We start from the raw sequence: 26,584 nt of genomic DNA on the forward strand, positions 1-26,584 counted from the left end.
TGTGGAGGTGCAGCAGGCCTTTGACTGTAGTGTGGAGGTGCAGCAGGCCTTTGACTGTAGTGTGGAGGTGCAGCAGGCCTGTGACTGTAGTGTGGAGGTGCAGCAGGCCTTTGACTGTAGTGTGGAGGTGCAGCAGGCCTTTGACTGTAGTGTGGAGGTGCAGCAGGCCTTTGACTGTAGTGTGGAGGTGCAGCAGGCCTTTGACTGTAGTGTGGAGGTGCAGCAGGCCTGGGACTGTAGTGTGGAGGTGCAGCAGGCCGTGACTGTAGTGTGGAGGTGCAGCAGGCCTGTGACTGTAGTGTGGAGGTGAAGCTGACCTGTGACAACCTCCAAGATGCCAGTATAAAGTATAAAGGAAGCATCTCTGAAGCCTGTGCTGCCCTTGAGCTCTTACCTCCTCTCCGGGAGATCAGCTCTGTCAGCCGTGGACAGCCGCTCAGATTCAGGGCTATTGACACGCCTGTAACGCAGGGAGCGGACCTGTGCGGTGGGAGATTCTGGAGGAGCCCGGACAGGAGAACTAGGACAACCATGTCGACTGTGTTCGTCTTCCATCAGGCATTGTGTCTGGGATAAGGAAAAGCAGCACTATTATAAGGTATATTGTGAGAGGACGCATTACATAATGATGTTCCCGCCACAATCACGCTCCTCTCAGACCCTCCCCATGGTGGCAGAATGTACCTTGCTGATACTAATCCTTAGCTTGTTCCGATTCACATCTGTCTCCTCCCAGACCTCAGTGTCATTGAAGCCGACATTGGGGACCTGCCCAGAGAAATCTGCTGGCCGGCCAGGAAGGACAGGAGGCGCATTTTCCTGGTCACTGAGGTGCTCTCCCTGGAGGACATCTTCAGTGTTCTCACGGAGTAAGTCCCCTGGCACCGGTGTCACATTAACTACCCTAAAAGTTACAAAAGTGTGAAGGGTTAATCCAATTTACAGATCTACATGATCAGTGGCTGCTGAAAATGAAGGAAATCCATCTGAGCCGATACAGATCTTCACCACTGACCTCTTCCATCTTAATTCTCTTACCCAAACATGGCGGCTGTCTGTCGGGTGTTCTGCTGCGGAGGCGTAGACGTGCTGGTGGACAACAAAATGTCTGTCCCTCCTTTCTCCCAGTCAAAGGCCTCGTTCTCGGTTATTCCACGTTCCTTCATACTGTTCTCAAACACAGTCATGATCATCTGCAAGAAGAAGAGAGTGAGGCAGTGCGGGCACACAGCAGCCGCCGGGATCACTACATGGGTGACCACAGTCTGGACGCTGAGCAATCCTCCTGCACACAGCAGCCCGCCGGGATCACTACATGGGTGACCACAGTCTGGACGCTGAGGAATCCTCCTGCACACAGCAGCCCGCCGGGATCACTACATGGGTGACCACAGTCTGGACGCTGAGGACTCCTCCTGCACACAGCAGCCGCCGGGATCACTACATGGGTGACCACAGTCTGGACGCTGAGCAATCCTCCTGCACACAGCAGCCTCCGGGATCACTACATGGGTGACCACAGTCTGGACGCTGAGGAATCCTCCTGCACACAGCAGCCCGCCGGGATCACTACATGGGTGACCACAGTCTGGACGCTGAGCAATCCTCCTGCACACAGCAGCCGCCGGGATCACTACATGGGTGACCACAGTCTGGACGCTGAGGAATCCTCCTGCACACAGCAGCCGCCGGGATCACTACATGGGTGACCACAGTCTGGACGCTGAGGAATCCTCCTGCACACAGCAGCCCGCCGGGATCACTACATGGGTGACCACAGTCTGGACGCTGAGGAATCCTCCTGCACACAGCAGCCCGCCGGGATCACTACATGGGTGACCACAGTCTGGACGCTGAGGAATCCTCCTGCACACAGCAGCCCGCCGGGATCGCTACATGGGTGACCACAGTCTGGACGCTGAGGAATCCTCCTGCACACAGCAGCCGCCGGGATCACTACATGGGTGACCACAGTCTGGACGCTGAGGACTCCTCCTGCACACAGCAGCCCGCCAGGATCGCTACATGGGTGACCACAGTATGGACGCTGAGCAATCCTCCTGCACACAGCAGCCCGCCGGGATCGCTACATGGGTGACCACAGTCTGGACGCTGAGCAATCCTCCTGCACACAGTAGCCCGCCGGGATCGCTACATGGGTGACCACAGTCTGGACGCTGAGTAATCCTCCTGCACACAGCAGCCCGCCGGGATCGCTACATGGGTGACCACAGTCTGGACGCTGAGGACTCCTCCTGCACACAGCAGCCCGCCAGGATCGCTACATGGGTGACCACAGTATGGACGCTGAGCAATCCTCCTGCACACAGCAGCCCGCCGGGATCGCTACATGGGTGACCACAGTCTGGACGCTGAGCAATCCTCCTGCACACAGTAGCCCGCCGGGATCGCTACATGGGTGACCACAGTCTGGACGCTGAGTAATCCTCCTGCACACAGCAGCCCGCCGGGATCGCTACATGGGTGACCACAGTCTGGACGCTGAGGACTCCTCCTGCACACAGCAGCCCGCCAGGATCGCTACATGGGTGACCACAGTCTGGACGCTGAGGAATCCTCCTGCACACAGCAGCCCGCCGGGATCTCTACATGGGTGACCACAGTCTGGACGCTGAGGACTCCTCCTGCACACAGCAGCCCGCCAGGATCACTACATGGGTGACCACAGTCTGGACGCTGAGGAATCCTCCTGCACACAGCAGCCCGCCGGGATCACTACATGGGTGACCACAGTCTGGACGCTGAGGACTCCTCCTGCACACAGCAGCCCGCCGGGATCGCTACATGGGTGACCACAGTCTGGACGCTGAGGAATCCTCCTGCACACAGCAGCCCACCGGGATCGCTACATGGGTGACCACAGTCTTGACGCTGAGGAATCCTCCTGCACACAGCAGCCCGCCGGGATCGCTACATGGGTCACCACAGTCTGGACACTGAGGAATCCTCCTGCACACAGCAGCCCGCCGGGATCGCTACATGGGTGACCACAGTCTAGACGCTGAGGACTCCTCCTGCACACAGTAGCCCGCCGGGATCACTACATTGGTCACCACAGTCTGGACGCTGAGGACTCCTCCTGCACACAGTAGCCCGCCGGGATCACTACATGGGTGACCACAGTCTGGACGCTGAGGACTCCTCCTGCACACAGCAGCCCGCCGGGATCGCTACATGGGTGACCACAGTATGGACGCTGAGCAATCCTCCTGCACACAGCAGCCCGCCAGGATCGCTACATGGGTGACCACAGTCTAGACGCTGAGGACTCCTCCTGCACACAGCAGCCCGCCAGGATCGCTACATGGGTGACCACAGTCTGGACGCTGAGGACTCCTCCTGCACACAGCAGCCCACCGGGATCGCTACATGGGTGACCACAGTCTGGACGCTGAGGACTCCTCCTGCACACAGCAGCCCGCCGGGATCGCTACATGGGTGACCACAGTCTGGACGCTGAGGAATCCTCCTGCACACAGCAGCCCACCGGGATCGCTACATGGGTGACCACAGTCTTGACGCTGAGGAATCCTCCTGCACACAGCAGCCCGCCGGGATCGCTACATGGGTCACCACAGTCTGGACACTGAGGAATCCTCCTGCACACAGCAGCCCGCCGGGATCGCTACATGGGTGACCACAGTCTAGATGCTGAGGACTCCTCCTGCACACAGTAGCCCGCCGGGATCACTACATGGGTCACCACAGTCTGGACGCTGAGGACTCCTCCTGCACACAGTAGCCCGCCGGGATCACTACATGGGTGACCACAGTCTGGACGCTGAGGACTCCTCCTGCACACAGCAGCCCGCCGGGATCGCTACATGGGTGACCACAGTATGGACGCTGAGCAATCCTCCTGCACACAGCAGCCCGCCAGGATCGCTACATGGGTGACCACAGTCTAGACGCTGAGGACTCCTCCTGCACACAGCAGCCCGCCAGGATCGCTACATGGGTGACCACAGTCTAGACGCTGAGGACTCCTCCTGCACACAGCAGCCCGCCGGGATCGCTACATGGGTGACCACAGTCTGGACGCTGAGGACTCCTCCTGCACACAGCAGCCCGCCAGGATCGCTACATTGGTGACCACAGTCTGGACGCTGAGGAATCCTCCTGCACACAGTGTATTTACTGGTCCTGGTCTATCCTGCCAGTTGTGTCAGCTCGGCTCTGGCTTCCCGTGTAGGTGACCACCTAGTATATGCCAGATCTACATGTACGGCATCCCACATCATCTACCATATGGTGTGCGGTCCCAGAACCCTACACTATTAGGGCATGTAGAGGTCATCCAGAGGGGTCCCCCATGTGTGCAGAGAATATTCTGGTTAGAGAGCAGTCATATATCATGAATGAAGACGCTACCTGGTAGTCTGGCTTAGTAAAGTAGTCCAGACTGGAGATGTGCTCCAGGAAGAGATGGAACTCGGACGGCATGTGCTTCAGCAGCATCCGGTGGTCGTACTTCTCCTTGATCATCCCCACCTGCTCCTGGAGACAAGAAGTAGCAGAGTGGTCAGTGCACAGAACCCCTGCCGCCTGCAGGCTACATGTGACAATCCGGGGTCTCACCTTATCCTTGATCTTCCTCCAGGGCAGCTGACCCACTGCAAACTCCACCAGCATATAGAATAAGGACCACAAGTCATCGTGTCGCCCCATCTCCTGGAAAAGACGACAAAAGAGGAGGTGGAAAAAAACTGCAACCACAACGAGAGGGCCAGACCCGGGCTCAGCCATGGAAGGAAATGGAATATCCAGGAGAAGAAAGAGGTTCTGAGGCAGGAAAGGAAGGAAGGGGAGTGGTTCTGTAGAGTCCCTGGCTGGGCCCCCCTCACGCTTCTTCTCTTCACCCCCCTTATTAATCTTACTTATGGCTTATAGATTGGTGCTCGGTTACAGAGCCTAACCATGGCTGGAGGGCCACACCAGGGCACTAGATCATTCCAGCTGCCACACGTCTCCTATAAGACGCAGATATAGGCGGATGTTGGCCAATGATTTTTTGGTGTTCTGGCCTTCCAACACAGGGCTGTTCTGCCGATAATCACCCCATATAATTGGGACCTCACATTCTATTTTCCTTCAGATCTAGGACAGTAAGTACTAATATCGGCGGCCAGTCCCATAGGACAGTTGCCAGCCCAGCGTTTCCTCTCCGGATCCCTTCACCACCAGATGTCTCTAGTTCTGTGGAGATCTTCCGTAGGATTCTGTTCTCATTCATTACAAGATGGTCTGATGTGTATGGGGTCTTCGGATATCCCATGACTTTACCTGCTGCTGACTGACAATGGAGTCTGTCTCTTTCTCATGTTCTGTTGTGCAGGTGAATACAACCTTCTGCACCTGTTATCAGCCCCTTAAAGAAAATGGTGGCTGTGGTGTTCTTTAGTGGGGCTGAACCTCCTGCCCCTATGATCACTAATAGTGTTCTACATACGTGTGACATACATCAGGTCCTGAGCCTCACACCCTTCATGGATGATCTACCCATCTCCATGATCCATTGCCCCTATGATCACTAGTAGGTCACATGTATGGAGGACACTATATCAGGTCCCTGAGCCTCACACCCTTCATGGATGATCTGCCCGTCTCCATGATCTTCTGCCCCTATGATCACTAATATGTCACATGTATGGAGGACACTATATCAGGTCCTGAGCCTCACACCCTTCATGGATGATCTATCCGTCTCCATGATCCATTGCCCCTATGATCACTAGTAGGTCACATGTATGGAGGACACTATATCAGGTCCTGAGCCTCACACCCTTCATGGATGATCTATCCGTCTCCATGATCCATTGCCCCTATGATCACTAGTAGGTCACATGTATGGAGGACACTAGATCAGGTCCTGAGCCTCACACCCTTCATGGATGATCTATCCGTCTCCATGATCCATTGCCCCTATGATCACTAGTAGGTCACATGTATGGAGGACACTAGATCAGGTCCTGAGCCTCACACCCTTCATGGATGATCTATCTGTCTCCATGATCCATTGCCCCTATGATCACTAGTAGGTCACATGTATGGAGGACACTATATCAGGTCCTGAGCCTCACACCCTTCATGGATGATCTGCCCGTCTCCATGATCACTTGCCCCTATGATCACTAATATGTCACATGTATGGAGGACACTATATCAGGTCCTGAGCCTCACACCCTTCATGGATGATCTATCCGTCTCCATGATCCATTGCCCCTATGATCGCTAATATGTCACATGTATGGAGGACACTATATCAGGTCTTGAGCCTCACACCCTTCATGGATGATCTGCCTCTGTCTCCATGATCCATTGCCCATATGATCACTAGTAAGTCACATGTATGGAGGACACTATATCAGGTCCTGAGCCTCACACCCTTCATGGATGACATCTGCCCATCTCCATGATTTTCTGTCCTTCTTGGCTGTGGATCTACTTTACCCAGAATTCCTCACCACAAGACCACGTACAGTAATAAAAGACAAAAGGCCTGGAGCGGCAGAAGACTCCGCTCTACAAACTTACCCTGTTCTTGTGTGCATTGACAGACGCATATCGGACGGTCCCTCGGAATCCAGCAACGTTTCGAGGCTGTGGGGGAAAGAAACATAGAAGTGAAGGGTGCAGGTGAAAAGGCCCATACACCATAACCCTACAGTGTCCTACGTTCTTATACTCAGCTCACGTGATGTTATGTTATGGATGTATGATGAGTGTGCTGGAGCTGTGTCCTGACCCCAACTACTGCCCCATAGGTGACAATGTAGCCATGAAGTAGAGTCAAAGAGTGTAAAAAAAAAAAAGAAAGAAAATCAGAAATAATCGGCAAATAAATGAAAACGGAAGAATATGGAAAATAAGAGGCAGGGGTGCCGTCAGTCTATTATGGGGCAATAGATCCCATTCCCACTGGGGCCGTCACCCAGCTGGCCCATGTATGATGGCATGACCATGAAGAGCTGTAATGGCCACCACCCCTCCAGGATATCTATCCACTGGGCTCTCCCTTATTTGGGTGCAGTCCTCTTACTAAAGTTATTAGGTCTCTCGGTTCCCCAGCAGTCAATTCAGGCACAAATGTAAAATATCTGACAAAACCACAAGAGGATGGATGATGGACACTCACACTGCGCATCCCAGTCGCCAAAACTAAAGTGCGGCGCAACAGCTTGAAAAATAAACTGAAAAACAGAAAGAATAAAATAATGGAAACCAAACAATTCATCAACGTAAAATGAGCAATAAAACGGAAAACACCCCATCCCCCGGGCACATGACACGGCGCGGCACAGGCAGCTGTCCAATGACCTTGCTCACATCCCACCTGCGGCTTCCAGCCTCCTCCACTCACCGGCCGAACCTCCCCGTTGGTGTTGGTATATTGCCGTGCCAAACCAAAGTCCAACATGTAGCACTTCCTGTACGTGGAGGGGAGTCGTCCCATGGCAAAATTAGACTGTGGAGCAGATAGATCAAAATTAGGGAAAAGTTACAGATAAGCTATTCTATATATAGTCCCCATGCCCCAGAAGATTTTCCTCACATCATCATCCCCCAGAAGATATCCTCACATCATCATCCCCCCCAGAAGATATCCTCACATCATCCCCCCCAGAAGATATCCTCACATCATCATCCCCCCCAGAAGATATCCTCACATCATCCCCCCCAGAAGATATCCTCACATCATCCCCCCCCAGAAGATATCCTCACATCATCATCCCCCCCAGAAGATATCCTCACATCATCATCCCCCCCAGAAGATATCCTCACATCATCCCCCCCAGAAGATATCCTCACATCATCCCCCCAGAAGATATCCTCACATCATCCCCCCCAGAAGATATCCTCACATCATCCCCCCCCAGAAGATATCCTCACATCATCCCCCCCCAGAAGATATCCTCACATCATCCCCCCCCAGAAGATATCCTCACATCATCCCCCCCAGAAGATATCCTCACATCATCCCCCCCCAGAAGATATCCTCACATCATCCCCCCCCAGAAGATATCCTCACATCATCCCCCCCCAGAAGATATCCTCACATCATCCCCCCCCAGAAGATATCCTCACATCATCCCCCCCCAGAAGATATCCTCACATCATCCCCCCCAGAAGATATCCTCACATCATCCCCCCCAGAAGATATCCTCACATCATCCCCCAGAAGATATCCTCACATCATCCCCCCCAGAAGATATCCTCACATCATCCCCCAGAAGATATCCTCACATCATCCCCCCCCAGAAGATATCCTCACATCATCCCCCAGAAGATATCCTCACATCATAACCCCGAATATATCATCACAGGAGGTTATATATTTATTATACTATCACAGGAGGTTATAGATTATTATACTATCACAGGAGGATATATATTATTATACCATCACAGGAGGTTATATATTATTATACTATCACAGGAGGTTATATATATTATTATACCATCACAGGAGGTTATATATATTATTATACTATCACAGGAGGTTATATATTATTATACTATCACAGGAGGTTATATATTATTATACTATCACAGGAGGTTATATATTATTATTATACTATCACAGGAGGTTATATATTATTATACTATCACAGGAGGTTATATATTATTATACTATCACAGGAGGATATATATTATTATACTATCACAGGAGGTTATATATTATTATACTATCACAGGAGGATATATATTATTATACTATCACAGGGGGTTATATATTATTATACTATCACAGGAGGATATATATTATTATACTATCACAGGGGGTTATATATTATTATACTATCACAGGGGGTTATATATTATTATACTATCACAGGAGGATATATATTATTATACTATCACAGGGGGTTATATATTATTATACTATCACAGGAGGTTATATATTATTATACTATCACAGGAGGTTATATATTATTATACTATCACAGGGGGTTATATATTATTATACTATCACAGGGGGTTATATATTATTATACTATCACAGGATATATATATTATTATACTATCACAGGAGGTTATATATTATTATACTATCACAGGAGGTTATGTGTAAAGGCTAACAAGTTAGCCTGTATTTGTGGGAGGAGCTGGAAGGACCCATAAGAGCCCGTGGCCGGATACCAGTGTGCGCCGCGGGTTCTTTGCTTCCCCTGATCAGCTGACTTGCCGTAGTCAGCTGACCGGAAGTTGACACGCAGCAGTTCGGCGCAAGTTCAGGTAAGCGGTCGGGGCTGAACGGGGTCTTGTTGTTGCTTCCACTACGGAGGTGAGCCGTAGATGGAAGGGATCCCCGGTCAGCCCGACCCTAGGTTTATTTAATTTCAGCCCGCTCGGGCCATGCTACAATGTGGGGCGCTCGTTCATGCAGGCTCGGTCACGCTACGGTCCCGGTGTCAGTGCTGGCAGGCATGACACCCGGGCTTTTCAGTGGGCAGCAGCACCGGCTCAGAGGGCAGTGCCGGCTCGGCCACGCTACATAGCACAGACACGGGGCTGTACCATTATAAGTTTTGTTGCAGGGGGTTATTTTACTAGGGGGACAGGACCAGGGTTGTTGTTTTAAATGTCAACGTTGCTTGGCCACGCTACACAGCGCTGACACTAGGCAGGCTGATTAGTTGCGCTGCATGCGGGGGGAGCAATGCCGGATTCATTTCACAGTTATATTTACAAGGGTCAGCGCCGGACTGGCCACGCTACGTAACGCTAAATACGGGGGGGGTAGGTTAGCAAGTCGTTACCACAGATCAGGTTATAGGGGGACTGGGTCGGTTATCTATTCAAATGAATATTCACAGGAGACCGCGCTGGCTCAGCTCAGCAAGGCTGGCTCAGGTCACGCTACTACAAAGTGCACACAGTGAAGGGTATCACTGTCACTAACCATGTACAGGGGGCAGTACTGGCCCAGGTCGCATTATTTAAGAGATCAGTCGTGACTGACTCTGGTTACGCAATAACTACTGAACACGTTTCTTCAGTTATATTATCCATATACCTGATCACATTGCTCGACCCAGCCACAGCCTGTCAATATTATGTGCAGAGGCTTCACTAACACGATCAAGTTGCAGCTTGTCCACGAACGGCAGGTTGGCTGAGTGATTCATTTATTATCCCGAGTCTTTTGCAGCCACAGTACGGTCTCAGGGTTAAGCATTCTGCATAATTCGGGTTACATATACATTTCTTTATCGTATAGTTATTGGTTCAGGTTGCCACCGTCGGTGTGAGTATATATATATATAAGTGTTTGTGTATGTATATATACGTGTATGTGTGTATATAGTCGGCGATGGATGGTCCAGGTTGGCTTTAGATGTTATGTTTATGTTGGCAACTGTTTCACAGTCATGGTGGTTAGTGTGGTCATTAGGTTCTCATATATTCATCTTTAGTTACAGCTTGAAATTGTGAGTATTCATCATATTTACGTCACGTGCTGTTCGGTCATCTTGCAATACGGATGGTATGTAGCGTCATGGGTTATAGCCAGTAGCGCAATAGTAGTTTTTCAAGTCATGGCCATACTTAGGTACGATAGATTATGTGGCATAGGGAAGCTTACGAGGTTATTAGCTCAGTCGAAGCAAGATAGAATATATAATGAATCACATCGCGCAGCATTGTCACAAGCGATCGGTTCCCACAGTTAAAGATATGCAACTACATGCGCTTTGTCAGAAGGATAACCAATATTGTTGCAATTAGTGTGTATATGATCAGTTACGAATTATTCCTTTTTAGGTCCGGGGTAAAATTGGTCGGTCTTTTGAGTCATCTGCCAGTCTTCAGTAGCTATCACCGTATGAGCAGGAATCAACCAGGTATAGTGCATTGTTAGTTAGTGTTCACGTGGTGACAGGTTGTCATGTAATAGGATGTTTTTGATAATCTAGATTATCTTCACGACTTTGTTCGGGCTGGACGTAGTTAGACTAGGCATATTCCTCACGACAAGGAGACTCTCTACATCCGGGTAGGTGATTAAAAAAAAAAAAAAAAAAAAAAAAAAAACTGCTTCAGCACAGGTAGGAGGTAATAACTTGGTGTATTTGATTTCAGTTAGTCGAACAGGGGTGTCATCAGTGAACATTCGCTGTCGTGCAGTAATCCTCAAGTTTCGGTCGTTTCTGGGTACGTGTTCAGTTACTTGTTAGGGGCACCGTTAGTTCAGTCGAATGTTGTGGATGTAAATGGTGAATAATTATAATAAGGTTATTGTTCAGCTTTAGGTGGTGTGATTCGTCATCAGTTCGGGTAAGGTATCCTTTTGTTTATCCTAGATAGTCGCCTCATGAACCCGACACGCCTTTGGGTTGCGACTATCTCGTGGATTCGGTGCACTATTAATCACGGTAGTCGTCACATGTCCAGGACATAGGGTGCAATTCTGGTACAGGTCATGGGTAGATGATTCACTTTTCACGGTTACTACACAGGGTACGTTACCCATCTCAGCTGTTTTCTGGTGGTATCCATTATGTCTTCAGATAAGTTATCGTTGTAGTTATGGTTACAGTCGGCAGGTGAGTAAAGTTCAGGAAGGAATATTGGTTGGTGACAGTCACGCTATTGTACATTCACTGCAGCTAGCTGGAGTAAGTTGAGTCTCATTGTGCTGGGGGGGTTTTTTTTGGGGTTCTTTTTCAGAATGTCGCATGTCTCAGACATAGAGGAGTCAGCCTCTCTCGTGGACAATCCAGCCAGGTCTTCAGATCGGGGTAGTGTGATGTCATACAGGACCTGGACCATCCCCAAGATTATGGCTGAATTGGCCAAGAAAGGAATCCCCTTTTCTGCGACAGCCAGAAAAGCGGAACTTTACCGGCTATTGGTGTCAGACACAGCGAGTAATTCCAACGAAGTAGTGTCCATGGATACACTACACACGTCGATTACTCAGTTACATACACTTATTAATAATATGGCTACTAATATGTCTGACATGCAAAGTAGAGTGGAGGCTTTAGAAAACAGGGATGTCACTCCAGCCACTCCTTCCGCAGGGTCTGCACCACCAGTGGCACTCATACCGTCGGTCATGCCACCACCTCCGGTACCGCAAGCTAGTCAATCAGGTACGGTGTCCACGGTGCCCAATATAGCTCCAGCACATTTCATCCCTGCACATATTAAGAGTGATATTCTAGAAGGGAAAGACGTGAATTTAGCTTCATTATTGATAGCCACGCATGATGTTGCCGAAAACAAGACTATAGCCTGCGGTGACGTTTCGGTAGTACTGAAATCAAAAGATGCTAGGCTTAATAGGAAGCTGACTTTGTCTGAGTTTATCATGGCCTTCAGTATATACAGGGATGTTATATGCACAGTCAAACCGCACAGAAGAGAAGAACTAGACCAGTACCTGTACAAGCTAACAGAATTTTACCATAAGTATGGCGGTTATCATTTCTATGATTATCATAAATCATTTGCAGCGAAAGCAGCAGCAGCACTCAGTCAGTTTAATTACGTTGTCAACTGGGCTACTGTTGATACAGAGATATACTGCAACCATTTCGCGGGTCTCAAGGCAGCGGTATGCGCTAGGTGTCAGTCCAGCACACATGTTACTGAGTGGTGCAATTTAGTTAGTTCAGGATCTGCAGACAATCAGCCAAGCACGTCAGGGGCCAACCAGCCGAGAAGCCAGAAGGTGTCCGGGCTGGTTGATAAGCTGGGACGTCCTATTCGTTACCTGGGTAAATCGCAAGTATGCAACAACTACAATTACACCTCGTGCAACTATGGGCAATGCAGGTTGCTGCACATATGCACAATCTGTTTCAGGGCTCATCCGAAAACAGCTTGTACCCAGAAAAACGAAAAGGCGTGACTAAGCGTGGTCAATTTAAAATTCTTGAACCTGTTCTTGGCAGATCATCCTGATCAGCGTTTTGTTGAGTTTTTGGTTAACGGTTTCCTCAGTGGGTTTCACACAGGTTTAGTGTCTCTTCCCGAGGTCACACATGAGTGCAGGAATCTACTGTCGGCATTGGCAGATCCATGCACAGTATCTTCCCTTGTCCAAGTCGAGTTGGAGAAGGGTTTCATTATTGGACCATTCCGGCAACCTCCGTTTGACATTTGGAGAGTGAACCCTATTGGTTTAGTCACCGGGAAGTTCTCTAATAAAAAGAGATTGATTTACGATTTGTCCGCCCCATATTCTTCGCATATACCTAGTCTTAACTCTCTCGTACCAGCAGAAGAGTTTTCCTTAAAATATGCCTCCATCGACAGTGCCATCGCCATTATCCTTAGTGAGGGGCAGGGAGCGTGGCTTAGCAAAGCTGATATTTCCGATGCATTCAAGCTCCTGCCCATACTTCCTCAACTGTGGAAATGGCATGGCATTAAGTGGTTGGACAGGTATTATTTTGCTACCAAATTGACATTCGGAGCTAGGAGTAGCCCGTGGCTGTTTAACAAGTTTGCCGATGCTCTACATTGGATTCTGGAAAATAGATTTTCATCCCATCATGTCATCCATTATCTTGATGACTTTTTGCTTATCGAGCCTCCTCATAAGACACCTAGGGACTTAGCAATCCTGTTGGCAGCTTTTGAGCAACTAGCGGTACCTGTGGCACCCAATAAAGTAGAGGGCCCCACACAAGTCATCACTTTTCTTGGAGTTGTGCTCGATTCACAAAAAATGGAGGCAAGATTACCAGCAGACAAGTTACAGAGAGTCAGAGAAGCAATTGTCAAGCTAAAAAACAGTCCTCATATACTCAAAGTCGAGCTACAATCAATTCTAGGCATGTTGAATTTTGCGATGCGCATAATTCCACAAGGTCGCACGTTTATTTCCAGGTTGCTTGAACTTCTTCCCACGGCCCCTGAACAAAACAGCATCATTCAGCTAAATCAGCAAGCGGTAGCCGATTTGAGGATGTGGGAACTGTTTTTTCTTAATTGGAATGGGATTTCCTTCTTCATCCCTGAAATTTCTGATCAATCCCCCATAGTGTTCTCAGATGCGTCCGCCATCTTGGGTTATGCTGCTATTTGGGGTAAGAGATGGCTGGCGAGTCCGTGGCCTCCCGAAGTAGGCCAGATGCCTGGTTTCCAGCGTAATTCTGCCCTGTTCGAATTATACCCTATAGTAGCAGCAGCCCAGGTTTGGGGTCGTTACTGGGAGAAGTCTACTGTACTCTTTGTATCAGATAATGCAGCTATAGTGGAAGTACTCATGAAGGGTAGGTCCAAAAGCCCCCACATCATGTCCTTCGCTAGGAAACTAGTATGGTTATCATTGTATCATAAATTCAATTTCTCCTGTGCGCACATAAATGGTGTTGAAAACATAGCAGCCGATGCTCTTTCTAGAAGGAACTTTTCGCTTTTTTCACAGGTAATGCCAGAAGCAGAACCAGAAGGGGCCCAGATCCCGCCGTGGCATTCACTGATCCTAGACTAGTAAAGCACTGGCTGACAGCTAAACAGCTTGTGGTTAATTCTTTATCTCCTAATACTCAGAAGATTTATGATGCTGCATGGAAAGTGTTTCAGAGATTCTGTCTAGATTTTCCAGAAGGAGATGTGAAATCTGTAGAATTTATTCTAGCTTTTATCGGGTTTTGCCATACTAATTTACAGTTAGCACACAATACAATAAAACTATATTTATCAGGAATCCACCATTACTTTTCCTTGACTGAGCCTGACAGAGACTCTGTGTTTTCATCCCGCATGGTCAAAGCAGCGCTGAAAGGCATTGCTAAAACAGAGCCACCCAAAGTAGCCGTCAGGCAGCCGATTTCAGGAGAGCTGTTCCGGCAGCTTTCGGATGCATTAGATGGTGCCCCATTCGGTCAGCATGACAGTCACGTCGTAAAGGCGGCTATGTATCTTGGATACTATGGTTTTCTCAGACCAGGAGAGTTCACCAGTAGTAACAGTCGCAGCTTGTTTCTTAAGGTGGGTCAACTAGAACGCAAGTCAGATTATTTTGAGTTGTTGTTGAATAGCACTAAGACTACGTTACCGGGGCATGTAGTAGCCATTCGGTATTTCGCCACGACTCATAAGTGGTGTCCAGTTAAAGTATTGGATTCGTTATTGGCCCTAGGTCATTTCAGTCAGCCTGATGCTCCTCTGTTATTGTTTAAAAATTCCCCATTAACGACTTCAGTGTTCGTAAAACATTTACGCATTTTGGTTAGGTCCGTAGGTGGTGATCCGGCTGCGATTTCTGGTCATTCGTTTCGTATTGGTGCTGCCACTGCCGCGTCACGCAATGGGGTACCAGCGCACATTATAAAGAAGTTAGGTCGCTGGAAATCTGGCAGTTTCACGCGTTACATTCCTAATCCTCGCAGAGAAATGGCGGAGGCATTCCAGTCTCTAGTGATGTGAACTGTGATTGTTAATAAAGAGTTTTGGTTATATTAATGAGTTTTGCCCTCTTTTATACAGGTGTACTCTGCACGCAGCAGTAATGGCACACATCAGACTGCATAGTTAGATACGAGGTGGTTAGGTAGGATAAGAATAGGTAGGGACGTTCGTCTCACGATAAGATCCGACCACAAGTGTAAAGGCTAACAAGTTAGCCTGTATTTGTGGGAGGAGCTGGAAGGACCCATAAGAGCCCGTGGCCGGATACCAGTGTGCGCCGCGGGTTCTTTGCTCCCACCCACCCTCCCTTTATATTTATATTTACATCTATTTCTCTTATAGGGTATGCCCTCTTTTATACAGGTGTACTCTGCACGCAGCAGTAATGGCACACATCAGACTGCATAGTTAGATACGAGGTGGTTAGGTAGGATAAGAATAGGTAGGGACGTTCGTCTCACGATAAGATCCGACCACAAATATTATTATACTATCACAGGAGGTTATATATTATTATACTATCACAGGAGGTTATATATTATTATACTATCACAGGGGGTTATATATTATTATACTATCACAGGGGGTTATATATTATTATACTATCACAGGAGGATATATATTATTATACCATCACAGGAGGTTATATATTATTATACCATCACAGGGGGTTATATATTATTATACTATCACAGGAGGTTATATATGATTATACTATCACAGGAGGTTATATATATTATTATACTATCACAGGAGGATATATATTATTATACCATCACAGGAGGTTATATATTATTATACTATCACAGGAGGTTATATATATTATTATACTATCACAGGAGGTTATATATTATTATACTATCACAGGAGGATATATATTATTATACTATCACAGGATATATATATTATTATACTATCACAGGAGGTTATATATTATTATACCATCACAGGGGGTTATATATTATTATACTATCACAGGAGGTTATATATGATTATACTATCACAGGAGGTTATATATATTATTATACTATCACAGGAGGATATATATTATTATACCATCACAGGAGGTTATATATTATTATACTATCACAGGAGGTTTTATATTATTATACCATCACAGGATATATATATTATTATACCATCACAGGAAGTTATATATTATTATACTATCACAGGAGGATATATATTATTATACCATCACAGGAGGTTAAATATTATTATACCATCACAGGAGGTTATATATATTATTATACCATCACAGGAGGATATATATTTTACTATCACAGGATATATTATTATACTATCACAGGATATATTATTATACTATCACAGGAGGATATATATTATTATACTATCACAGGAGGATATATATTATTATACTATCACAGGATATATATATTATTATACCATCACAGGAAGTTATATATTATTATACTATCACAGGAGGATATATATTATTATACCATCACAGGAGGTTATATATTATTATACCATCACAGGAGGTTATATATATTATTATACCATCACAGGAGGATATATATTATTATACTATCACAGGAGGTTATATATTATTATACTATCACAGGAGGATATATATTATTATACTATCACAGGGGGTTTATATATTATTATACTATCACAGGAGGTTATATATATTATTATACCATCACAGGAGGTTATATATATTATTATACTATCACAGGAGGTTATATATTATTATACTATCACAGGAGGTTATATATTATTATACCATCACAGGAGGTTATATATTATTATACTATCACAGGGGGTTATATATTATTATACTATCACAGGAGGTTATATATTATTATACTATCACAGGAGGTTATATATATTATTATACTATCACAGGAGGTTATATATTATTATACTATCACAGGATATATATATTATTATACTATCACAGGAGGTTATATATTATTATACTATCACAGGAGGATATATATTATTATACTATCACAGGAGGTTATATATTATTATACCATCACAGGAGGTTATATATTATTATACTATCACAGGGGGTTATATATTATTATACCATCACAGGAGGTTATATATTATTATACAATCACAGGAGGATATATATTATTATACTATCACAGGGGGTTATTATTATACTATCACAGGAGGGTTATATATTATTATACTATCACAGGAGGTTATATATTATTATACTATCACAGGGGGTTTATATATTATTATACTATCACAGGAGGATATATATTATTATACCATCACAGGATATATATATTATTATACTATCACAGGATATATATATTATTATACTATCACAGGAGGTTATATATTATTATACTATCACAGGAGGTTATATATTATTATACTATCACAGGGGGTTATATATTATTATACTATCACAGGGGGTTATATATTATTATACTATCACAGGAGGTTATATATTATTATACTATCACAGGAGGTTATATATTATTATACTATCACAGGGGGTTATATATTATTATACTATCACAGGGGGTTATATATTATTATACTATCACAGGAGGTTATATATTATTATACTATCACAGGAGGATATATATTATTATACTATCACAGGAGGATATATATTATTATACTATCACAGGAGGATATATATTATTATACTATCACAGGAGGATATATATTATTATACTATCACAGGAGGATATATATTATTATACTATCACAGGAGGATATATATTATTATACTATCACAGGAGGATATATATTATACTATCACAGGAGGATATATATTATTATACTATCACAGGGGGTTATATATTATTATACTATCACAGGAGGATATATATTATTATACCATCACAGGAGGTTATATATATTATTATACCATCACAGGAGGTTATATATTATTATACTATCACAGGGGGTTTATATATTATTATACTATCACAGGAGGATATATATTATACTATCACAGGAGGATATATATTATTATACCATCACAGGGGGTTATATATTATTATTATACTATCACAGGGGGTTATATATTATTATACTATCACAGGGGGTTATATATTATTATACTATCACAGGAGGATATATATAATACTATCACAGGAGGATATATATTATTATACCATCACAGGAGGATATATATTATTATACCATCACAGGAGGTTATATATATTATTATACCATCACAGGAGGTTATATATATTATTTTACTATCACAGGAGGATATATATTATTATACTATCACAGGGGGTTATATATTATTATTATACTATCACAGGAGGTTATATATTATTATACTATCACAGGAGGTTATATATTATTATACTATCACAGGAGGATATATATTATTATACTATCACAGGAGGTTATATATTATTATACTATCACAGGAGGATATATATTATTATACTATCACAGGGGGTTATATATTATTATTATACTATCACAGGAGGTTACATACAGTGCTGTAAGTTCATATTCTCGTCAACCGGCTCCGCTCCATTGCTACCCACCCGTATCCACCACCCACCCACAAGCTGTTGGCACTATAACTCGCAGCATGTCCTCACTGTAAGGGCATGCTGGGAGTTGTAGTCCTGCAATAGCTAGTGGTTGGGTGGTAGGTGCGAGTGTAGCTGCGGAAAAAGTTGCAATTTGAAAATTTTGTGCGACTTAAAAATAAAAAAATAAAAAAATCCTCTAAAATACGTTTAAAGCGACAGCACCACTGTATACGTACGTGGAGCTCTACGTAATTGAGTCCCTGATTCAGTTAGCAGTGTGATTGCAGTATAGGTGATCCTCCATTGAGGACTATCTGACATGAGAACTAATTGTACATATTGACGGGAATGTTACATCATTGACATGTGTCCTATCTGTGAGTTTGTATCACTGGGGTTGTAAACCTCTAGAATATTTGTGTTAACAGTATGGACGCCGGATCGTGGTGTCTATGAGTTTACTGCAATTGGTATCATTTATTTAATTCCATTTTATAACACTGACACTGGGTGTTTATTGTAAGAACATTTTAATAGACTTATTAAACGTTATATTTTAGGCCCTCGCCGCCTTTATTTCACACATATTTAAATAGACTTACTGTGTTACTGTTTATACTCGGGAGCACTAATATGATTTAGGCCCTCCCCGCCTTTATTTCACACATATTTAAATAGGCTTACTGTGTTACTGTTTATGCTCGGGAGCACTAATATGATTTCGTCCCTCCCCGCCTTTATTTCACACATATTTAAATAGGCTTACTGTGTTACTGTTTATGCTCGGGAGCACTAATATGATTTAGGCCCTCCCCGCCTTTATTTCACACATATTTAAATAGGCTTACTGTGTTACTGTTTATGCTCGGGAGCCCTAATATGATTTATACCCTCCCCGCCTTTATTTCTCCCATATTTAAATAGGCTTACTGTGTTACTGTTTATGCTCGGGAGCACTAATATGATTTAGGCCCTCCCCGCCTTTATTTCTCCCATATTTAAATAGGCTTACTGTGTTACTGTTTATGCTCGGGAGCACTAATATGATTTCGGCCCTCCCCGCCTTTATTTCACACATATTTAAATAGGCTTACTGTGTTACTGTTTATGCTCGGGAGCACTAATATGATTTAGGTCCTCCCCGCCTTTATTTCACAGATATTTAAATAGGCTTACTGTGTTACTGTTTATGCTCGGGAGCACTAATATGATTTAGGCCCTCCCCGCCTTTATTTCATACATATTTAAATAGGCTTACTGTGTTACTGTTTATGCTCGGGAGCACTAATATGATTTAGACCCTCCCCCCGCCTTTATTTCACACATATTTAAATAGACTTACTGTGTTACTGTTTATGCTCGGGAGCACTAATATGATTTCGGCCCTCCCCGCCTTTATTTCACACATATTTAAATAGGCTTACTGTGTTACTGTTTATGCTCGGGAGCACTAATATGATTTCGGCCCTCCCCACCTTTATTTCATACATATTTAAATAGGCTTACTGTGTTACAATTTATGCTCGGGAGCACTAATATGATTTAGACCCTCCCCGCCTTTATTTCACACATATTTAAATAGGCTTACTGTGTTACTGTTTATGCTCGGGAGCACTAATATGATTTAGGCCCTCCCCGCCTTTATTTCACAGATATTTAAATAGGCTTACTGTGTTACTGTTTATGCTCGGGAGCACTAATATGATTTAGGCCCTCCCCGCCTTTATTTCATACATATTTAAATAGGCTTACTGTGTTACTGTTTATGCTCGGGAGCACTAATATGATTTAGACCCTCCCCCCGCCTTTATTTCACACATATTTAAATAGACTTACTGTGTTACTGTTTATGCTCGGGAGCACTAATATGATTTCGGCCCTCCCCGCCTTTATTTCACACATATTTAAATAGGCTTACTGTGTTACTGTTTATACTCGGGAGCAGTAATATGATTTAGGCCCTCCCCGCCTTTATTTCACAGATATTTAAATAGGCTTACTGTGTTACTGTTTATGCTCGGGAGCACTAATATGATTTAGACCCTCCCCGCCTTTATTTCACACATATTTAAATAGGCTTACTGTGTTACTGTTTATGCTCGGGAGCACTAATATGATTTCGGCCCTCCCCACCTTTATTTCATACATATTTAAATAGGCTTACTGTGTTACAATTTATGCTCGGGAGCACTAAAATGATTTAGACCCTCCCCGCCTTTATTTCACAGATATTTAAATAGGCTTACTGTGTTACTGTTTATGCTCGGGAGCACTAATATGATTTAGGCCCTCCCCGCCTTTATTTCATACATATTTAAATAGGCTTACTGTGTTACTGTTTATGCTCGGGAGCACTAATATGATTTAGACCCTCCCCCCGCCTTTATTTCACACATATTTAAATAGACTTACTGTGTTACTGTTTATGCTCGGGAGCACTAATATGATTTAGACCCTCCCCCCGCCTTTATTTCACACATATTTAAATAGGCTTACTGTGTTACTGTTTATGCTCGGGAGCACTAATATGATTTCGGCCCTCCCCGCCTTTATTTCACACATATTTAAATAGGCTTACTGTGTTACTGTTTATACTCGGGAGCACTAATATGATTTAGGCCCTCCCCGCCTTTATTTCACACATATTTAAATAGGCTTACTGTGTTACTGTTTATGCTCGGGAGCACTAATATGATTTAGGCCCTCCCCGCCTTTATTTCACACATATTTAAATAGGCTTACTGTGTTACTGTTTATGCTCGGGAGCACTAATATGATTTAGGCCCTCCCCGCCTTTATTTCACACATATTTAAATAGACTTACTGTGTTACTGTTTATGCTCGGGAGCACTAATATGATTTAGGCCCTCCCCCCGCCTTTATTTCACAGATATTTAAATAGGCTTACTGTGTTACTGTTTATGCTCGGGAGCACTAATATGATTTAGGCCCTCCCCACCTTTATTTCACACATATTTAAATAGGCTTACTGTGTTACTGTTTATGCTCGGGAGCACTAATATGATTTAGGCCCTCCCCGCCTTTATTTCACAGATATTTAAATAGGCTTACTGTGTTACTGTTTATGCTCGGGAGAAGTAATATGATTTAGGCCCTCCCCGCCTTTATTTCACAGATATTTAAATAGGCTTACTGTGTTACTGTTTATGCTCGGGAGCCCTAATATGATTTAGGTCCTCCCCGCCTTTATTTCACACATATTTAAATAGGCTTACTGTGTTACTGTTTATGCTCGGGAGTCCTAATATGATTTAGGCCCTCCCCGCCTTTATTTCACACATATTTAAATAGGCTTACTGTGTTACTGTTTATGCTCGGGAGCACTAATATGATTTATACCCTCCCCGCCTTTATTTCACAGATATTTAAATAGGCTTACTGTGTTACTGTTTATGCTCGGTAGCACTAATATGATTTCGGCCCTCCCCGCCTTTATTTCACAGATATTTAAATAGGCTTACTGTGTTACTGTTGATGCTCGGGAGCTCTAATATGATTTAGGCCCTCCCCGCCTTTATTTCACACATATTTAAATAGACTTACTGTGTTACTGTTTATGCTCGGGAGCACTAATATGATTTAGGCCCTCCCCGCCTTTATTTCACAGATATTTAAATAGGCTTACTGTGTTACTGTTTATGCTCGGGAGAAGTAATATGATTTAGGCCCTCCCCGCCTTTATTTCACAGATATTTAAATAGGCTTACTGTGTTACTGTTTATGCTCGGGAGCCCTAATATGATTTAGGTCCTCCCCGCCTTTATTTCACACATATTTAAATAGGCTTACTGTGTTACTGTTTATGCTCGGGAGTCCTAATATGATTTAGGCCCTCCCCGCCTTTATTTCACACATATTTAAATAGGCTTACTGTGTTACTGTTTATGCTCGGGAGCTCTAATATGATTTAGGCCCTCCCCCCCTTTATTTCTCCCATATTTAAATAGGCTTACTGTGTTATTGTTTATGCTCGGGAGCACTAATATGATTTAGGCCCTCCCCCCCTTTATTTCACACATATTTAAATAGGCTTACTGTGTTACTGTTTATGCTCGGGAGCAGTAATATGATTTAGACCCTCCCCGCCTTTATTTCACAGATATTTAAATAGGCTTACTGTGTTACTGTTAATGCTCGGGAGCACTAATATGATTTAGGTCCTCCCCGCCTTTATTTCATACATATTTAAATAGGCTTACTGTGTTACTGTTTATGCTCGGGAGCACTAATATGATTTAGGCCCTCCCCGCCTTTATTTCACAGATATATAAATAGGCTTACTGTGTTACTGTTTATGCTCGGGAGCACTAATATGATTTAGACCCTCCCCCCCTTTATTTCATACATATTTAAATAGGCTTACTGTGTTACTGTTAATGCTCGGGAGCACTAATATGATTTAGGTCCTCCCCGCCTTTATTTCATACATATTTAAATAGGCTTACTGTGTTACTGTTTATGCTCGGGAGCACTAATATGATTTAGGTCCTCCCCCCCTTTATTTCACACATATTTAAATAGGCTTACTGTGTTATTGTTTATGCTCGGGAGCACTAATATTATTTAGACCCTCCCCGCCTTTATTTCATACATATTTAAATAGGCTTACTGTGTTATTGTTTATGCTCGGGAGCACTAATATGATTTAGGCCCTCCCCGCCTTTATTTCATACATATTTAAATAGGCTTACTGTGTTAGGGTTTATGCTCGGGAGCACTAATATGATTTAGACCCTCCCCGCCTTTATTTCACAGATATTTAAATAGGCTTACTGTGTTACTGTTTATGCTCGGGAGCACTAATATGATTTAGACCCTCCCCGCCTTTATTTCACACATATTTAAATAGGCTTACTGTGTTACTGTTTATGCTCGGGAGCACCAATATGATTTCGGCCCTCCCCGCCTTTATTTCACACATATTTAAATAGGCTTACTGTGTTACTGTTTATGCTCGGGAGCAGTAATATGATTTAGACCCTCCTCGCCTTTATTTCACAGATATTTAAATAGGCTTACTGTGTTATTGTTTATGCTCGGGAGCACTAATATGATTTAAGCCCTCCCCCCGCCTTTATTTCACACATATTTAAATAGGCTTACTGTGTTACTGTTTATGCTCGGGAGCACTAATATGATTTAGGCCCTCCCCGCCTTTATTTCACACATATTTAAATAGGCTTACTGTGTTACTGTTTATGCTCGGGAGCACTAATATGATTTAGGTCCTCCCCGCCTTTATTTCACACATATTTAAATAGGCTTACTGTGTTACTGTTTATGCTCGGGAGCACTAATATGATTTAGGCCCTCCTCGCCTTTATTTCACAGATATTTAAATAGGCTTACTGTGTTACTGTTTATGCTCGGGAGCACTAATATGATTTAGGCCCTCCTCGCCTTTATTTCACAGATATTTAAATAGGCTTACTGTGTTACTGTTTATGCTCGGGAGCACTAATATGATTTAGGCCCTCCCCGCCTTTATTTCATACATATTTAAATAGGCTTACTGTGTTATTGTTTATGCTCGGGAGCCCTAATATGATTTAGACCCTCCCCGCCTTTATTTCACAGATATTTAAATAGGCTTACTGTATTACTGTTTATGCTCGGGAGCAGTAATATGATTTAGACCCTCCCCGCCTTTATTTCACACATATTTAAATAGGCTTACTGTGTTACTGTTTATGCTCGGGAGCACTAATATGATTTAGGCCCTCCCCACCTTTATTTCACAGATATTTAAATAGGCTTACTGTGTTATTGTTTATGCTCGGGAGCCCTAATATGATTTAGACCCTCCCCGCCTTTATTTCACAGATATTTAAATAGGCTTACTGTATTACTGTTTATGCTCGGGAGCAGTAATATGATTTAGACCCTCCCCGCCTTTATTTCACACATATTTAAATAGGCTTACTGTGTTACTGTTTATGCTCGGGAGCACTAATATGATTTAGGCCCTCCCCGCCTTTATTTCACAGATATTTAAATAGGCTTACTGTGTTACTGTTTATGCTCGGGAGCAGTAATATGATTTCGGCCCTCCCCGCCTTTATTTCACACATATTTAAATAGACTTACTGTGTTACTGTTTATGCTCGGGAGCACCAATATGATTTCGGCCCTCCTCGCCTTTATTTCACAGATATTTAAATAGGCTTACTGTGTTACTGTTTATGCTCGGGAGCACTAATATGATTTAGGCCCTCCCCCCGCCTTTATTTCTCCCATATTTAAATAGGCTTACTGTGTTACTGTTTATGCTCGGGAGCACTAATATGATTTAGGTCCTCCCCGCCTTTATTTCACAGATATTTAAATAGGCTTACTGTGTTACTGTTTATGCTCGGGAGCACTAATATGATTTAGGCCCTCCCCGCCTTTATTTCATACATATTTAAATAGGCTTACTGTGTTACTGTTTATACTCGGGAGCACTAATATGATTTAGGCCCTCCCCCCCTTTATTTCACACATATTTAAATAGGCTTACTGTGTTACTGTTTATGCTCGGGAGCACTAATATGATTTAGGCCCTCCCCGCCTTTATTTCACACATATTTAAATAGGCTTACTGTGTTACTGTTTATGCTCGGGAGCACTAATATGATTTAGACCCTCCCCGCCTTTATTTCACAGATATTTAAATAGGCTTACTGTGTTACTGTTTATGCTCGGGAGCACTAATATGATTTAGGCCCTCCCCGCCTTTATTTCACACATATTTAAATAGGCTTACTGTGTTATTGTTTATGCTCGGGAGCACTAATATGATTTAGGTCCTCCCCGCCTTTATTTCTCCCATATTTAAATAGGCTTACTGTGTTACTGTTTATGCTCGGGAGCACTAATATGATTTAGACCCTCCCCGCCTTTATTTCACACATATTTAAATAGGCTTACTGTGTTACTGTTTATACTCGGGAGCAGTAATATGATTTAGGCCCTCCCCGCCTTTATTTCACACATATTTAAATAGGCTTACTGTGTTACTGTTTATGCTCGGGAGCACTAATATGATTTAGGCCCTCCCCGCCTTTATTTCACAGATATTTAAATAGGCTTACTGTGTTATTGTTTATGCTCGGGAGCAGTAATATGATTTAGGCCCTCCCCGCCTTTATTTCACACATATTTAAATAGGCTTACTGTGTTATTGTTTATGCTCGGGAGCCCTAATATGATTTCTGCCCTCCCCGCCTTTATTTCACACATATTTAAATAGACTTACTGTGTTACTGTTTATGCTCGGGAGCACTAATATGATTTCTGCCCTCCCCGCCTTTATTTCACACATATTTAAATAGGCTTACTGTGTTACTGTTTATGCTCGGGAGCACTAATATGATTTCTGCCCTCCCCGCCTTTATTTCACACATATTTAAATAGGCTTACTGTGTTACTGTTTATACTCGGGAGCCCTAATATGATTTCTGCCCTCCCCGCCTTTATTTCACACATATTTAAATAGACTTACTGTGTTACTGTTTATGCTCGGGAGCCCTAATATGATTTAGACCCTCCCCGCCTTTATTTCACACATATTTAAATAGGCTTACTGTGTTATTGTTTATGCTCGGGAGCACTAATATGATTTCGGCCCTCCCCGCCTTTATTTCACACATATTTAAATAGGCTTACTGTGTTACTGTTTATGCTCGGGAGCA

At 43.8% G+C, this 26,584-nt stretch overlaps 1 protein-coding gene across 6 annotated transcripts in view; it reads right to left on the reverse strand.

Moving 5' to 3' along the window:
* The window catches only part of TTBK1 (tau tubulin kinase 1), a 291,447-nt gene that overhangs the window by 83,881 nt on the left and 180,982 nt on the right, over window positions 1–26,584 (reverse strand). For all 6 annotated transcript variants that reach the window (XM_056552932.1, XM_056552933.1, XM_056552930.1 and 3 more), the window contains 7 exons: window positions 7,382–7,486; window positions 6,556–6,621; window positions 4,600–4,692; window positions 4,393–4,518; window positions 1,039–1,193; window positions 685–904; window positions 395–567 (listed from right to left, as the gene is read on the reverse strand). In XM_056552932.1, coding sequence (XP_056408907.1) covers window positions 395–567; window positions 685–904; window positions 1,039–1,193; window positions 4,393–4,518; window positions 4,600–4,692; window positions 6,556–6,621; window positions 7,382–7,486 — 938 coding nt within the window. The remainder of the gene's footprint in view (window positions 1–394; window positions 568–684; window positions 905–1,038; window positions 1,194–4,392; window positions 4,519–4,599; window positions 4,693–6,555; window positions 6,622–7,381; window positions 7,487–26,584) is intronic.

This window comes from Hyla sarda, unplaced genomic scaffold, assembly GCF_029499605.1.
Source record: "Hyla sarda isolate aHylSar1 unplaced genomic scaffold, aHylSar1.hap1 scaffold_212, whole genome shotgun sequence".
In the NCBI taxonomy this organism is placed as follows: domain Eukaryota; kingdom Metazoa; phylum Chordata; class Amphibia; order Anura; family Hylidae; genus Hyla; species Hyla sarda.